The 16,134-nt window shown below is 51.6% G+C and overlaps 2 protein-coding genes across 3 annotated transcripts in view; one reads left to right on the top strand and one right to left on the bottom strand.

Annotated features, from left to right (window-relative positions):
* Positions 1-16,134, bottom strand: part of TMEM91 (transmembrane protein 91) — a 34,695-nt gene that overhangs the window by 15,516 nt on the left and 3,045 nt on the right. The window contains exon 1 of one of the 2 annotated variants that reach the window (XM_030795747.1): positions 5,893-5,973. The exons of the other annotated variant lie outside the window; for it this stretch is intronic. The gene's annotated coding sequence lies outside the window, so the exon portion shown is untranslated. Of the gene's footprint in view, positions 1-5,892; positions 5,974-16,134 lie in introns of those variants that run through there. 2 annotated transcript variants of the gene reach the window in all.
* Positions 5,254-15,710, top strand: B9D2 (B9 domain containing 2). Its single transcript, XM_030795745.1, has 4 exons — positions 5,254-5,470; positions 5,928-6,019; positions 12,094-12,219; positions 15,114-15,710. The coding sequence occupies exons 2-4, from the start codon at positions 5,932-5,934 to the stop codon at positions 15,425-15,427; spliced, it is 528 nt and encodes a 175-aa protein (XP_030651605.1). The 5' UTR covers positions 5,254-5,470; positions 5,928-5,931; the 3' UTR covers positions 15,428-15,710.

Genomic DNA, 16,134 nt, shown 5'->3' with positions numbered 1-16,134 from the left:
GCGGCCATACATGGCAAAACCCCATCTCTACTAAAACTACAAAAATTAGCTGGGTGTGGCGGCAGGTGCCTTCAATCCCAGCTACTTGGGAGGCTGAGGCAGGAGAATCACTTGAACCCAGGAGGCAGAGGTTGTGGTGAGGAGAGATGGCACCATTGCACTCCAGCCTGGGCAACAAGAGCGAAACTGTCTCAAAACAACAACAACAACAAAAACAAAGTAGCCGGGACCGCCGGCTGTGCCATACTTGGCTTAAAAGCATTTTGTTTTTGAGATAGGGTCTCAGTTGCCCAAGCTGGAGTGCAGTGGTACAATCGCAGCTCACTGTAGCCTCCAACTTTTAGCCTAAGCGATCCTCCCTCCTCCGCCACCAGAGTAGCTGGGACTACGGGGGCATGCCACCATACCCAGCTAATTTTTTGTATTTTTTTTGTAGTGATGGGGTTTTATCATGTTGTCCAGGCTGCTCTCAAACTCCTGGATTGAAGCAATCTGCCCGCCTCGGCCTCACAAAGTGCTGGAATTACAGGTGTGAGCCACTGTGCCCAGCCCCATATTCTATTGGTTAGAAGCAAATTACAAAAACTAGCCACACTGAAGGGAAGCAGAATTAGGCTCCACCTACTGAAAGGGGGCTGCCCAAGCATTTGGAGATATATTTTAAAACAGCTTCAGGCCGGGCACAGTGGCTCACACCTGTAATCCCAGCACTTTGGGAGGCTGAGGCAGGTGGATTACTTGAAGTCAGGAGTTCAAGACCAGCCTGGCCAACATGGTGAAACCCCGTCTCTACTAAAAATACAAAAATTACCCGGGTGTGGTGGCACACGCCTGTAATCCCAGCTACTTGGGAGGCTGAGGCAGGAGAGTTGCTTGAGCCTGGGAGGCAGAAGTTGCTGTGAGCCCTGGCCCACAGAAGGAGACTCTTTCTCAAAAAAACCCAATAACCGCCCCCCAAAAAAGGTGACAGATTTCACTCTGTCACCCAGGCTGAAGTACCTTGGCATGATCATAACTCATTGCAGCCTCAAACTCCTGGGCTCAAGGGATCCTCCTGCCTCAGCCTCCTAAGTAGATGGGACTGCAGACATGTGTCACCACGCCTTGCTATTTTTTTTTTTTTTTTAATTTTAAGCGTTTTCGTAGAAATGAGAGTCTCATTATGTTGCCTAGTCTGGTCCAGAACTCCTGGCCTCAAGTGATCCTATTGCTTTGGCCTCTCAATGTGCTGGAATTACAGATAGGCATGAACCACCAGGCCTGGCCAACTTTCGGTAATGTGGTTAGATAATTCAAACTTAAAGCTGTTGGAACTTTAAATTATTCCAAGCCTTGAGAGGAATGTTGCTATGTAGCCTGAGTCACGTAGCATGCAGTTACAACTTCTGCTTTTTCCTGTAAATGATTAAGAATGACCAAGCTGTGCCAGAGATAAGATCACCTCAGAACATTACTCCTAGGCCGGCTGTTGTGGCCTCACATCTGTAACCCCAGCACTTTGGGAGGCAGAGGTGGGAGGATCACTTGAGCCCAGGAGTTTGAGACAAGTCTGGGCAACATAGTGAGACCACGTCTCTACAGAAAAATTTATTGAAAAATTAGCTGGGCATGGTGGCACACGCCTGTAGTCCCAGCTACTGGGGAGGCTTAGGCGGGAGGCTTGAGCCTGGGAGTTCGAGGCTGCAGTGAGCTATGATTGTGCCACTGCACTCCAGCCTCGGTAACACAGCAAGATCTTTTTGTTGTTGTTGTTGTTTTGTTTTGTTTTGTTTTGTTTTTGAGACTTTGTCTCACTCTTGTCCCCCAGGCTGGAGTGCAATGGCACAATCTCAGATCACTGCAACCTCCACCTCCCGGGTTCGAGTGATTCTCCTGCCTCAGCCTCCCGAGTACCTGGGATTACAGGCACCCACCACCATGCCCAGCTAATTTTTTGTATTTTTAGTAGACACGGGGTTTTCACCATGTTGGCCAGGCTGGTCTTGAACCCCTGACCTCGTGATTCGCCCGCCTCAGCCTCCCAAAGTGCTGGGATTACAGGCGTGAGCCACCGCGCCCAGCCCCAGAGCAAGATCTTATCTCAAGAAAAAAGAAAGGAGAAAGAAAGAAAGAGTACTCCTCTTCCTCACAGAATGTTAACGCAATCTTCCCTGCAGCACAGCAAGATGTACTAATGAAATTGTTGTAACATATGTACTGGCCTTGTAGCCTGGAATAAACTCTATAGTTAATCATATTTTCTTTTCTTTTCTTTTTTTTCTTTTTTGAGAGTAGAAGTCTGGCTCTGTCGCCCAGGCTGAAGCGCAGTGGCGCGATCTCGGCTCACTGCAACTGCCGCCTCCCAAGTTCAAGTGATGCTCCTGCCTCAGCTTCCCAAGTAGCTGACACCACAGGCGTGTGCCAGCACACCCATCTAGTTTTGGTATTTTTTAGTAGAGACAGGGTTTCACTATATGTTGGCCAGGCTGGTCTCAAACTCCTGACCTCAGAGTATCCACTCTCCTTGGCCTCCCAAAGTGCTGGGATTATGGGCATGAACCACCGAATCCGGACTCAATCATATTTTCTGAATCTCATTATTTATGGTTGACAATAATTTATTTTGTTTTATTTAACATGTATACATGGGAGCCTTCAGAATGAAGACCTCAGCCGGGAGCAGTGGCTCATGCCTGTAATCGCAGCACTTTGGGAGGCCAAGGTGGGTGGATCACCTGAGGTCAGGAGTTTGAGACCTGCCTGGCCAACATGGTGAAACCCCGTCTCTACTAAAAATACAAAAATGAGGCAGGAGGTGCCAGCCAGGTTGTGGAGAGCCTTGTCATGCATGGTAAGACTTTGGCTTTTACCCTGAGTGAAATGGGGACCACTGGAGGGGTCCTGAGCGGATGGGACCTGACTTAGGTGTTCACAGGGTCCCAGTCTGCAGACTAGGGGGGTTGGGAGAGGGGACCCCAGAGACAAGGTCCCTGTCATAGTCCAGGTGATGGACAAACTTGGACAGATCAAGATGCAGGGCGACAAAGAGGTGAGAAGCGGGATTTAGGGTGTATTTCAAAAGTAGAGGCAGTAAGATTTCCTGATGGACAAAATAGGGGCTTGAGAAAAGAGAAAGCAAGGCTGGTGCCACCACTAGGGACCAGGGGCCCCAAGAGCTGAAAGGTTAGAGCTGTCTACCTCACCCACACAGCATCCAGAGATAAATAAATAAATAAATATATTTTCCCCACCTCCAGCTTAAAGGACAGAAAGATCATTTAAAAGTGAAATCTCTGCCAGGTGCAGAGGCTCACTCCAGCCTGGGCAACAGAGCAAGATTCTGTCTCAAAAAAAAAAAAATAGTAAATAAATAAAATAAAAAAGAAATAAAAAAGAAAATACAAAAAGTAGCTGGGCCCAGGTGAGGTGGCTCATGCCTGTAATCCCAGCACTTTGGGAGGCTGAGGCAGAAGGATCACGTGAGGCCAGGAGTTCGAGACCAGCCTGACCAACATGGTGGAACTCTGTCTCTACTAAAAACACAAACATTAGCTAGGTGTAGTGGTGGGCGCCTGCAATCCCAGCTACTAAGGAGGCTGAGACAGAAGAATCGCTTGAACCTGGGAGGCAGAGGTTGCAGTGAGCAGAGATCACGCCACTGCACTCCAGCCTGGGCGACAGAGGGAGACTCTGCCAAAAAAAAAAAAAAAAAAAGCCCGGCCAGGCACGGTGGCTAACGCCTGTAATCCCAGCACTTCGGGAGGCTGAGGCGGGTGGATCACCTGAGGTCAGGAGTTTGAGACCAGTCTGGCCAACATGGTGAAAACCCGTCTCTACTAAAAATACAAAAATTAGCTGGGTGTGGTGGTGCACGCCTGTAGTCCCAGCTACTCGGGAGGCTGAGGCGGGAGAATCACTTGAACCCAGGAGGCAGAGATTGCAGTGAGCTGAGATCGCACCACTGCGCTCCAGCCTGGACTACAGGGCGAGACTCCATCTCAAAACAAACAAACAAAAAAACAAACAACCAAAATTATAAGGAGGGGGCAACATTTCAATAGGATAACGTTTATATTAAACAATTCAATGGCATATTTCACTAGTTGATATATGCATTATTTTATTGTTTTTCATTTTTGTAGAGATGGGGTCTCGCTATATTCGAACTTCTGGCCTCAAGAGCTCTTCCCGCCTCAGCCTTCCAAAGGGCTGGGATTACAGTCATGAGCCACCGCGCCTAGCCAATGGTAGCTTTTAAATACTTGTATCTATTGGCCTGGCTGGGTGGCTCACGCCTGTAATCCCGGCAGTTTGGGAGGGCGAACTGGGAGGATAGCTAGAGCTCAGGAGGTCAAGACAAGACTGGGCAACATAGCAACATAGCAGGACTCCATCTCTTAAAAAAAAAAAAAAGAATTAGCCAGCCATGGTGGCACATATCTGTGATACCAGCTACATGGGAGGCTGAGGTAGGAGGATCCCTTGAACCCAGGAGTTAAGAGGCTGCAGTGAGCTGTGATCGAGCCACTGTACTCCAGCCTGGGTGACAGAGTGAGACCCTTTTAAGGAGCCTTGATGGTACCTGATGACTGGCTTGATGTGGGAAATGATGGCATCCAGGATGGCATCCAGGGAAAACATCTCTCCATTTCTTGATTGAGAAATCAATCAATCGGAAACAGGATTTTTGCAAATAAGGGAATCTCAGTTCCTCATTTCTCTTCGCTACCCCAACAGCTCCTTGCTCAGAATCAAGCAGTAACAGTGAACTTGGTAGTAGCTCCGAGAAGGAAGTTGGACTTATCCAACTTCCTTCCTTCCTTGTCCTTGAGAAACCTAGGGGAACTCTAAAACGGAAGCAGAACCCACTCCCCAGCTTCTCCACTCTCTCTGAATGAGGAGTGATTTTTTTGCTTTGTTTTCCAGTTACAAGGCTACACGAGGTCCTGGAAGGAATTCCCCCTTGGTCCTGGTTCAATCTCTGATTTGTGATCCCGGACCATAGAGAGCTCTTCGGTGGGGTAGGCGCAGCACGGAGCAGTTAGGGATTTGCTTTTTTGGTGAAGAGGGTATCTGTGAGAAACTGCACTCACACTTCCTCAGCCACACTCAACATGGCAGCTTCCTAGCCACGCCCAAAATGGCGGAACTCCTTGCCGTAGCTGGAGAGACGCTATTTTCCCAAAATGGAGCAAGAGGAGGAAAATGTCCATCAGAGCTTCACCCCGCCCCCTGCAGACGGATAGCACCAATTAGTGGCGTGGAGGGCGAGTACAAAGCTAGGGGAGGAGCCTGCTGTTGCCCCAGCAACAACCACGGAACCCAAGGCGAGCGCGGTGGCGGAAGCATCGCGGCTTCCATATCTCGCAGCCAGGAAGGTCTTGGGAGAAGCGCGAGCCAGGTCTGGTCGGCGCCCGCGGAGAAGAAAACCCGTCAAGCCCATGAACTAACCCCCGTTGCCGCTTTCGCCTCTCCTAACCGGTGCGCCAAGGTAGGAATGACGCATGCGCTGCGCTTAGAGGCGGGGCTAAGTCGACCTGAACTCATAACGCATGCGCCTTATGGAGCTTGCTGGGGGAGGGAAGCGGGGTGGCTGACCTGACGCGGAAGGCGGGTCTTTTGCGCTCGTGGGCCGAGCCATAGCCCCTTCGGGAGGGGCTTTCCGCCGACCTGAACCCAAAGAAGTTATTTTAGAACTCGCAGAGTTAAATGCTATTTCCCGAGACAAGGGTCTCCCCATTTTTTCCAGGCTTTCATGGGTTGGCAATTAGGATCTATGGTCAAGACCTCAGCCTCAGGGGTGTGACGAAGCTAGCTTGGAATCCTAGTACTACCCTTTACCTGCTGGGCCTCAGATTCCCCCCACCCCCCCCCCCCCCCCGTCAAATGGTCAAATGGAGATAATACACTTACCTCACAGGGTTGTGATTATATTTTTCCCCTCCCAGGGCCATGGCTGAGGTGCACGTGATCGGGCAGATCATGGGGGCCAGCGGTTTCTCGGAAAGTAGCCTCTTCTGCAAGTGGGGCATTCACACAGGTATTCCCCCAGGCCTAGTTCATTTCCACACCAAGACCCCTAGCCTAGAGGCTGCATGCTCCTTCTTCGACCCTTTAACACAGCCCCTTAACCTCATCTTCCATCAGTTCTCAGTACTCCAGGCCCCGCCCACACCCTGTCCACATGAGTCTCAAGCTCCCAGCTTTTTTGTGTGTGTGAGGGGTGGGGTACAGACAGGGTTTCTCTCTGTGGCCCGGGCTGGAGTAAGGTGGTGTGATCATAGGTCAGTGCAGCCTCGAACTCTCGGGCTCTAGTGATCCTCCCTCACGCCTCAGCCTCCTGAGAAGCTGGGACTAGAGGCACGCACCACCAAGTCTGGCTAATTTTTTTTATTTTTTGTAGAGACAGGGTCTCGCTATGTTGCCCAGGCTGATCTCGAACTCCTGGGCTCAAACAATCCACCCGCTTCAGCCTCTCAAAGTGCTGGGATTAAAAACGTGAGCCGCCACGTCCCAGGAAAGTAATTTTGTTCATGCCTCCCCAACTGAGGCTCTATAGAGTCATGGTATAGTGTAATGGTTAGGGTCATGGGCTGCGAGATTTGCATTTAAATACTAACTCCCCCACCTATTAATTGGAGACCTTTGGACTTGACCTCTTTGAGCCTCAGTTTCCTTGTCTGAAAGTGAAGCTAATAGTAGCTAAGAAGCAGCACAGGTTTGAGGTTAAGAGCACAGACTGCCTGGGTTCAAAACCAGTTATTGCTTGTTAAGGCACCCTTGGGCTGATATGTGACCTTGGGCACTTCTCTTCACCTCGACTTCCCTGTTTGTACAATGACAGTAATAGAAATATTTACCTGTTGAAGTTGTCATGAGTACTAAACGAGTATCAACAGCACTTAGAATAGGAATAGGGCTGGAATAGGAAGTGCTTATTCAGTGTTTGCCTGGCTCATACAAGACTTCGTGGGGTCTTGTTTGTAAAGCCTGGGGTATGTTGTTGCCTGGCACAGATAAATGTCCATGAAACAGATGTGGCCATTTGGCATTATCATGTCTTCAGGCCTGAGTCCTAGTCCCCCTTTTTTTTATTTTTTTATTTTTTATTTTTTTGAGACTCGTTCTGTTTCCCAGGCTGGAGTGCAGTGGTGCAATCTCGGCTCACTTCAAGCTCAGCCTTCCGGGTTCACGCCATTCTCCTGCCTCAGTCTCCTGCATAGCTGGGACTACAGGCGCCCGCCACCATGCCCGGCTTTTTTTTTTTGTATTTTTGGTAGAGATGGGGTTTCACTGTGTTAGCCAGGATGGTCTCGATCTCCTGACCTCGTGATCCGCCCATCTTGGCCTCCCAAAGTGCTGGGATTACAGGCGTGAGCCACTGTGCCTGGCCATTTTTTTTTTTTTTTTTTTTTTTTTTGAGACGGAGTCTCATTCTGTAACCAAGCTAGAGTGCAGTGGCACGATCTCGGCTCACTGCAGTCTCTGCCTCCTGGGTTCAAGTGATTCTCCTGCCTCAGCCTCCCGAGTGGCTGGGACTACAGGCACCCGCCACCACACCCAGCTAATTTTTGTATTTTTAGTAGAGATGGGGTTTCACCATGTCGGCCAGGCTGGTCTCGAACTCCTGGCCTTAAGTGATCCGCCTGCCTAGGCCCCCCAAAGTGCTGGGATTACAGGTGTGAGCCACTGCCCCTGGCCCCTGGGTCCTTTTTGATTCTACAGGTAAGTGAGGTGGAAGTTGAAATTCCCAGGAAATCGGTACCCTTCAGTTGATGGATGAGAGGCAGGCTCTGGAGTCAGACTTGGTTTCCAAGTTGGACCACTCATCTTCTCTGTGACCCTGGGCAGAGGCTGTCCCCTCTTGGAGCCTCAGTTTCCTCATTTGTTCTTCATAGGGCTATTGGGAAATCTTGCTTTTAAGGAGCCTGACTCAGGGCCTGGTGCTTCCCTCACTCAGCCCAGAAGGGAGTAATGACTAACCTGATTTTTATTATTTCAGGGAGTTGCTGGGGGTGTTGATCCAGCCAAGAATACTGAAGCAGTTAGATGAAAGGCTTGGGCTCCGCAGTTAGAGCTGAGTCTGAATCCAGTCCCATGATGGGACCTTGGTCTGCTATAGTCACTGCTATGTCACCAGCATGGAAAACAGTGCTTGGCACATAGCAGGTGCTGAATAAATGTTCACGAACTTACCTTCTGAGAGCCTATTTCTTTACCTGTTAAATGAGGATTATATTAGCTCCCACCTCCTAGGATCACTTATTTGTCCAAGAAACATTTATTGAGCACCTTCTGTATACCAAGAGCTGGGTTTGTGGTCTTAGAGATCCAGCGTGTGCAAGGTCCCTGTTTTCCTGGGCCATACAGTAGGGGAGGCAGAAAATAAATAAGCAGGCCAGGCACGGTGGCTCATGCCTGTAATCCCAGCACTTTGGGAGGCCAAGGCGGGCAGATCACCTGAGGTCAGGAGTTTGAGACCAGCCTGGCTAACATGGTAAAACCCCATTTCTACTAAAAATACAAAAAAAATTAGCCGGGCATGGCAGCGTGTGCCTGTAATCCCAGCTACTCGAGAGGCTGAGGCAGGAGAATCGCTTGAACCCGGGAGGCGGAGGTTGCAGTGAGCCGAGATGGTGCCATTGCACTCCAGCTTGGGCAACAAGAGCAAAAGTCTGTCTCAAAATAAAATAAAAGAAAAGAAATAAACAGATAAACGAGTGCAGTTGGGTGTGGTGACTCACCCCTGTAATGCCAGCACTTTGGGAGACTGGAGCAGGAGGATCACTTGAGCCCAGGAGTTTGAGACCAGCCTGGGCAACATAGTGAGACCCCTGTCTCTACAAATAAATAAAAAATGAGCAAAGCATAGTGGTGTGTGCCTGTGGTCCCAACTACTTGGGAGGTTGAGGTGGGAGGATTGCTTGATCCTGGGAGGTGGAGGTTGTAGTGAGCTGTGATTGTGCCACTGCACTCCAGCCTGGGTGACAGAGGGAGATCTTGTCCCCCCCACCCCCCAAAAGAAGAAAGGAGCACCGTGATTCCAGACAGTGGTAAGTGCTAGGATGAAAAGAAATGATGTGACAGGGACTAACGTTTGGAGAAGAGGGTCAGGGAGAACCCCTCTGTGGAAGTGGCACTTGAGCTGGGCCCTGAAGGATGGAAACAAAAGCTAGGGATAGGGACACCCAGGAGCAGAGCTTTCTAGGCAGAGGGAACAGCCAGTGCAAAGGCCCTGAGGTGGGGAGACAGAAGTGGGACAGTGAGGCCAGAGGGTGATGAGGGAAGGGGAGAGTGATGGGAGATGAACTCAGGGAGGGGAGCAAGAGCCAGGCCACGTGGGCCATGGTGGAGAGCCTGTAAACTGGGGGGTGAGGAGGGGATTAAGAGTCCTAGAGGGTGGATTAAATGAATGGATTGCCTAAAGTGCTTAGCATAGCATCTGGGATTTAGTTAGTACTTGGTGCATTTTCTTTTTTTCTTTTTTTTGAGATGGAATTTCGCTCTTGTTGCCCAGGCTGGAGTGCAATGGGACCATCTTGGCTCACTGTAACCTCCGCCTCCTGGGTTCAAGTGATTCTCCTGCCTCAGCCTCCTGAGTAGCTGGGACTACGGGCGTGGGCCACCACGCCCAGCTAATTTTTGTATTTTTTTAGTAGAGACAGGGTTTCAGAATGTTGGCCAGGATGGTCTCGATCTCTTGACCTCGTGATCTGCCTGCCTTAGCCTCCCAAAGTGTTGGGATTACGGGCGTGAGCCACCACACCCAGCCATACTTGGTACATTTTCTTTCTTTGATTTTTTTTTTTTTTTTTTTTTTTTTTGAGACAGGGGCTCACTCTGTTGCTCAGGCTGGAGTGCAGTGGCATGATCACGGCTCACTGCAGCCTCAACCTCCCTGGGCTCAGGTGATCCTCCCATGTTGACCTCCTAAGTAGCTGGGACTACAGGCATGAGCCGCCATGCCTGGCTAATTTTTATATTCTTTGCTTGGCTTGGTTTGGTTTGGGTTTTTTGTTTGTTTTTTTTTTTTTTTTTTTTTTTTTTTTTTTGGTTTTTTTAGACAGAGTCTCTCTCTGTTGCCCAGGCTGGAGTGCAGTGGTGTGATTTTGGCTCACTGCACCCTCCACCTCCTGGGTTCAAGCGATTCTCCTGCCTTACCTTCCTGAGTAGCTGGGACTACAGGCACACACCACCACACCTGGCTAATTTTTGTTTTATTTATTTATTTATTTATTTATGTATTTTTGAGACGGAGCCTCACTCTGTTGCCCAGGCTGGAGTGCAGTGGCACGATCTCAGCTGACTGCAATCTCCACCTCCTGGATTCAAGCGATTCTCCTGCCTCAGCTTTCTGAGTAGCTGGGATTACAGGCATGTGCCACCACACCCAGCTAATTTTGTGGGGGTGTGTGTGTGTTTTTAGTAGAGACAGAGTTTCACCATTTTGGCCGGGCTGGTCTCGAACCCCTGACCTCAAGTGATCCACCTGCCTCAGCTTCCCAAAGTGCTAGGATTACAGATGTGAGCCACTGCGCCCATCCTAATTTTTGTATTTTTAGTAGAGATGGGATTTCACCATGTTGGCCAGGCTGGTCTCAAACTCTTGACTTCAGGTGATCAGCCCGCCTCAGCCTCCCAAAGTGCTGGGATTACAGGCGTGAGTCACTGCGCCCGGCTTGTTTGTTCATTTTTTGAGATGAAGTCTCACTGTGTCACACCAGCTGGAGTGCAGTGGTGCAATCTCGGCTCACTGCAACTTTTCCAGCAATTCTCGTGCCTTAGCCTCCCGAGTACCTGGGATTACAGGCACCTGCCACCACTCCAGACTAATTTTTGTATTTTTAGTAGAGACGAGGTTTTGCCATGTTGGCCAGGCTGGTCTTGAACTCCTGACCTTAGGTGATCCACCCACCTCAGCCTCCTAAAGTGCTAGGATTAGAGGTGTGAGCCACTGCGCTCAGCCTTAATTTTTATATTATTTGTAGAGATGAGGTTTTGCCATGTTGGCCAGGCTGGTCTTGAACTCCTGGACTCAAGCGATCTGCCTGCCTTGGCCTCCCAAAGTGCTGAGATTACAGGCATGAGCCACTGTGTCTTTCCACTCAGTGCATTTTAGCTATCATTATCACTCCTCAGCAGGATCGAAATTGTTTTTTTTTTTTTTTTTTTTTTTTTTGAGACGGAGTCTCGCTCTGTCACCCAGGCTGGAGTGCAGTGGCGCAATCTCGGCTCACTGCAAGCTCCGCCTCCCGGGTTCACGCCATTCTCCCGCCTCAGCCTCTCCGAGTAGCTGGGACTACAGGCGCCCGCCACCGCGCCCGGCTAATTTTTTGTATTTTTAGTAGAGACGGGGTTTCACCATGGTCTTGATCTCCTGACCTCGTGATCCGCCCGCCTCGGCCTCCCAAAGTGCTGGGATTACAAGCGTGAGCCACCGCGCCCGGCAGGATCGAAATTGTTATGTGTGTTTCAGGATGTGCTCCTGGAGGGTACCCTTGGCCCCCTCTTAATCCTTGGACTAGGCTTGTAAATGTGGGGTGAGAATAGTAATAAAATGATATTGAAGACTTATCCCACGCTCACTATGCTCATTACCCATTCATGGATTAATGGGTTAATGGGTTAGTGGGTTATCATGGGAGAGGAACTGGTGGCTTTATAAAATGAGAGAGAGAGAGACGTGAGTGGCGTGTTAGCACACTAGCCTTGGGACTCTCTGAAGAGTCCCAGCAAGAAGGCTCTTACCAGATGGGGCCCCTCCACCTTGGTCAGTCTCCCATAACTGTGAGATAGAAATTCCTTTTCTCTATAAATTACCCAGTTTTGGATATTATGTTAAGAGTAACAGAAAACAAATGAAGACAATGAGGAATGCATTATTACTCAGCTCATTTTACAGATGAGGAGACCAAGGCAGAGAAAACTAACTTGCCTAAGGTTGCAGAGGCAGGAAGAGATAGTGCCAGGATTTCAACCCAGATACTTGGTTCCAGAGTCCACGCTTCGTAACCCCTACCAGTAGATGCCCCACAGAAACAGTCCTATAGCCACAGCGGCATCCCCTTCCCGATGGCTGCCTCCCACCCCTCTATGTCCCGGCTCTCCCTGCAGGGGCAGCATGGAAGCTCCTGTCAGGTGTGCGGGAGGGCCAAACGCAAGTGGACACCCCGCAGATAGGGGACATGGCTTACTGGTCCCACCCCATCGACCTGCACTTCGCCACCAAAGGTCTTCAAGGTGGGTATCACACCTGGACCCGGGGCCAGGCTGAGGGGAGGGGGCCAGTAGCCTCTGAGGCCCCTGGGGCTGGGAACACCAAGATCTGTCCCTGCTCCCCATACCACGTAGGTCCCTTTTGCAGCCAAGTCTGGCCCTGGAGAGGCTGAGCTAAGGCCTTCCCAGGCCTGCTCAATAGGCGATCCCAAGTTTGTAGGATTAGGGCAGAGGCCAGGGTGGAGCAGGAGATGGGAAGGTGGGGGTCAGGGTGGGAGGGGAGGTGGCATTCAAGTAAAGAGACAAAACGAGAGTCTCCAATAAAGAGGAAGCTGGGAGGCAGGGTCTGAGACAGGCAAGGGCTGTTTCTCCAGGAAGGGCTCCTCAGCCTGAAAGTAGAGCTGCTGCTCAAAGGGGAAATCAGTATTGCGGGAGGAGCGGCATCAGAAAGCCTTTCTGGTAGAAAATGTGGGTTCCTGGAGATGAGTTGATTCTGAGAAATTGCCTAGGTAAATGTGCCATATAGTTCACCAATATAAAGAATGTCTACCTGGTGCCTGCCCTGTGTCCAGCCTGTGTTGGGTGATGCCAGGGAGACATTGGGGATCAAGGCAGTGCCCCTTAGCCTTGTCTTCACAGGGTTCACCGTCCTATGAGGGACACACCTCTCTCCAGACAGTGGCACCTCAGAGTGGGCAGGACTAAGATAGGCGATTTGGAGAGGCCGTGGGAGCCCAGAGGAAGTGCCTGACTCTGTCAGGGAGGTCAGAGAGGGCTTCCTGGAGTGGGGGGCTTCTGAACTTTGCTGTGAAGGGCCAGTGGAGCTAATAAGGCAGAGGGATAGAAGAAGGTTCTAGGCAGAGGGAGCTACGTGTGGAAGACTCAAAGGGGAAAGTGAGCCAAGGGCATCTAGTGGACTGAGGGAGAGCGGGACGGCAGGGGGGAAAGGTAGCAGGGGACAGGCCATGCAGGACCTTGAGTGCCAGGCTGAGGAGCTGAGGCCATCTCCTGAAGGCACTTGGGAGCCAGAGCAGGTGATGGACAAGTGAGATTTCACCTTTTTTTTTTTTTTTTTCGGAGACAGAGTCTCGCTCTGTTGCCCAGGCTGGAGTGCAGTGGCAAGATCTCAGCTCACTGCACCCTCCGCCTCCTGGGTTCAAGCAATTCTCCTGCCTCAGCCTCACGAGTAGCCGGGACTACAGCCGCGTGCCACCACATCTGGCTAATTTTTGCCTTTTTTTTTTTTTTTAGTAGAGATGGCGTTTCACCAAGGTGGTCAGGCTGGTCTCGAACTCCTGACCTCAGGTGATCCACCTGCCTCGGCCTCCCAAAGTGCTGGGATTACAGGCGTGAGCCACCGCGCCTGGCCGAGATTTCACTTTTAAATAATCTTTCTGTCTTTTAAGCTGGAGCTGGGGGAAAAAAATCTTTCCGGTGCTGTGTGGGTGAGGTGGGCAGCTCTAACCTTTCAGCTCTTGGGGCCTCCAGTCCCCCAGTGGTGGCACCAGCCTTGCTTTCTCTTTTCTCAAGCCCCCATTTTGTCCATCAGGAAATCTTACTGCCTCTACTTTTGAAATACACCCTAAATCCCACTTCTCACCCTTTTCTCGCCCAGCACCTTGATCTGTCCAAGTTCATCTCTCACTTGGACTATGACAAGAATCTTGTCTCTGGGGTCCCCTTCCCCAACCCCCCTGGTCTGCACCCCACATGCAGCTGGGACCCTGTGAACACCTAAGTCAGGTCCCATCTCTGCTCTGCTCAGAACCCTCCAGTGGTCCCCATCTCACTCAGGGTGAAAGCCATAGTCTTAGCATGCATCACAAGGCTCTCCACAACCTTCCTGGTACTTCCTTCCCTTCTCCCCACCTCATTCTGCTCTAGCCATGCTGTCCCCACCAGGCACACTCCGTCGGGGCTCCAGCCATACCGTCCCCACCAGACACTCCCTCCTCAGGGCCTTGGCACTTGCTGTTCCCTCTGGCTAGGAGCACTCTGCCTCTAGATGGCCACATGGCCTACACCCTTCCTTCCTTTTAGCATTTGCTCAAATGTCATCTTCTTAGTGAAGCTTCCTTGATCCCCTTCTTGCTAAAGCGGTATCCCCACCCTCACCCTACCCAGCTCTGTTTTTCCTCACAGCAATTACCACCATCTGATCTACCCTATAATTTGCTTATTTACTACATTCGTTGTCTAGAATATCAGCTTCACGGGGGCAGGAATTTTTGTCTGCCATCCGTGTTCATGTCTGCCGCGTCCCCAGCTAGCTAGAACAGAGCCTAGCACAGGAGAAGGGATCAGCATGAGATGAGATGGGGCTGGATCTCCAAGGGCCTTGACTACCAGACTGAGGAGCTGAACTGTGTTCTGAGGACATGGGCAAAGCTATGGAAGGAGAGAAAGATGCTTCCAGATGCCAGGTGGAAGGTGGATTAGAGAAGGGCAAGAAAGAAGGCCCTGGGCCAAAAGAGAGCAAGCAGGGACATGAGGAGGGAATGCAGGAGGTGTCCCTGACAAGGCCCACGATGGTTACCTGGGGACTGGAGGAGCTATGGGCTGCCCTGACATGGGGTCATGGAGGAGGATAACACAGAGAGGAAATTCAGCGGAAGTCTGATTAGAAGGGCCTTGAATGTTGAAGAGGTTGGACTTTATACTGAGGGCACTGGGGAGCTATGGAAGGATCCTTAGCAGGGAAGTAACGTGGATTTGGAAAGATATCTTTGGCTGCTGTGTGGGGATGGATGAGACGGTGGGAGCCTAGAAAGGAGGGTGGGTTGGAAACCCTAGGACAGAAACCCAGAGAGGAAAAGACTGGGCCTGGGGTCCCCAGTGAGTATCAGGGAGGGGGGAATCAGGAGCAGGAGTCTGGTCCCTACCCATCCCTCCTTTCCCCTCTCTCTCCTTTCCTGCAGGCTGGCCCCGGCTCCATTTCCAGGTGTGGTCCCAGGACAGCTTTGGCCGCTGCCAGCTTGCAGGCTATGGATTTTGCCATGTGCCCAGCAGCCCGGGCACCCACCAGCTGGCCTGCCCCACGTGGCGGCCCCTGGGCAGTTGGCAAGAGCAGCTGGCACGGGCTTTCGTGGGTGGTGGGCCGCAGCTGCTGCATGGGGATACCATGTACAGTGGGGCCGACCGCTATCGCCTGCACACAGCTGCTGGTGGCACCGTGCACCTGGAGATCGGCCTGCTGCTCCGCAACTTCGACCGCTACGGCGTCGAGTGCTGAGGGACTCTGCCTCCAACGTCACCACCATCCACACCCCGGACACCCAGTGATGGGGGAGGATGGCACAGTGGTCAAGAGCACAGACTCTAGAGACCGTCAGCGCCGACCCCAGCTAAGGCATGGCACTGCTTCTGTCCTTTCTAGGACCTCTGGGTCCCTCTGGGCCCAGTTTCCCTATCTGTAAATTGGGGACAGTAAATGTATGGGGTCGCAGGGTGTTGAGTGACAAGAGGCTGCTTAGCCACATGGGAGGTTCTCAGTAAAGGAGAGCAATTCTTACAGGTGTCTGCCTCCTGACCCTTCCATCCCTCAGGTGTCCTGTTGCCCCCTCCTCCCACTGACACCCTCCCGAGGCCCGTATCTTGACAGACCCTCTTCCCCTACCCTGTGTCCCAGCCTGACACTCTCCTCCCGTTCTGGGTCCCCCTCCTCTGGTCGGCTCCCCTGTGTCTCAACCCCCGGATTAAGCCTTCTCCGCCTGGTCCTCTTTCTCTGGTGACCCACACCGCCCGCAAAGCCACAGCGCATCTGGATCACCCGCTTTGGTGGCGCTTGGCCGCCAGGAGGCAGCACCCTGTTTGCGGGGCGGAGCCGGGGTGCCCGCCCCCTTTCCCCCAGGGCTGAAGGGACCCCCCTCGGAGCCCGCCCACGCGAGATGAGGACGGTGGCCCAGCCCCCCCATGCCCTCCCCCGGGGGGCCGCCCCCG

The sequence above is a fragment of the Nomascus leucogenys genome, chromosome 17 (genome assembly GCF_006542625.1).
Source record: "Nomascus leucogenys isolate Asia chromosome 17, Asia_NLE_v1, whole genome shotgun sequence".
NCBI lineage: Eukaryota > Metazoa > Chordata > Mammalia > Primates > Hylobatidae > Nomascus > Nomascus leucogenys.
The sequence above is the reverse complement of the archived record's forward strand: the minus strand, read 5'-3'. Positions and strand labels throughout refer to the sequence as shown.

Bases quoted from the DNA above. Each gene is read 5' to 3' on its own strand.
- B9D2 (XM_030795745.1), top strand. From the start codon at position 5,932: ATGGCTGAGGTGCACGTGATCGGGCAGATCATGGGGGCCAGCGGTTTC. The intron at 6,020-12,093 runs GTATTCCCCCAG...CTCTCCCTGCAG, and splicing joins CAAGTGGGGCATTCACACAG to GGGCAGCATGGAAGCTCCTG. The intron at 12,220-15,113 runs GTGGGTATCACA...CCTTTCCTGCAG, and splicing joins CGCCACCAAAGGTCTTCAAG to GCTGGCCCCGGCTCCATTTC.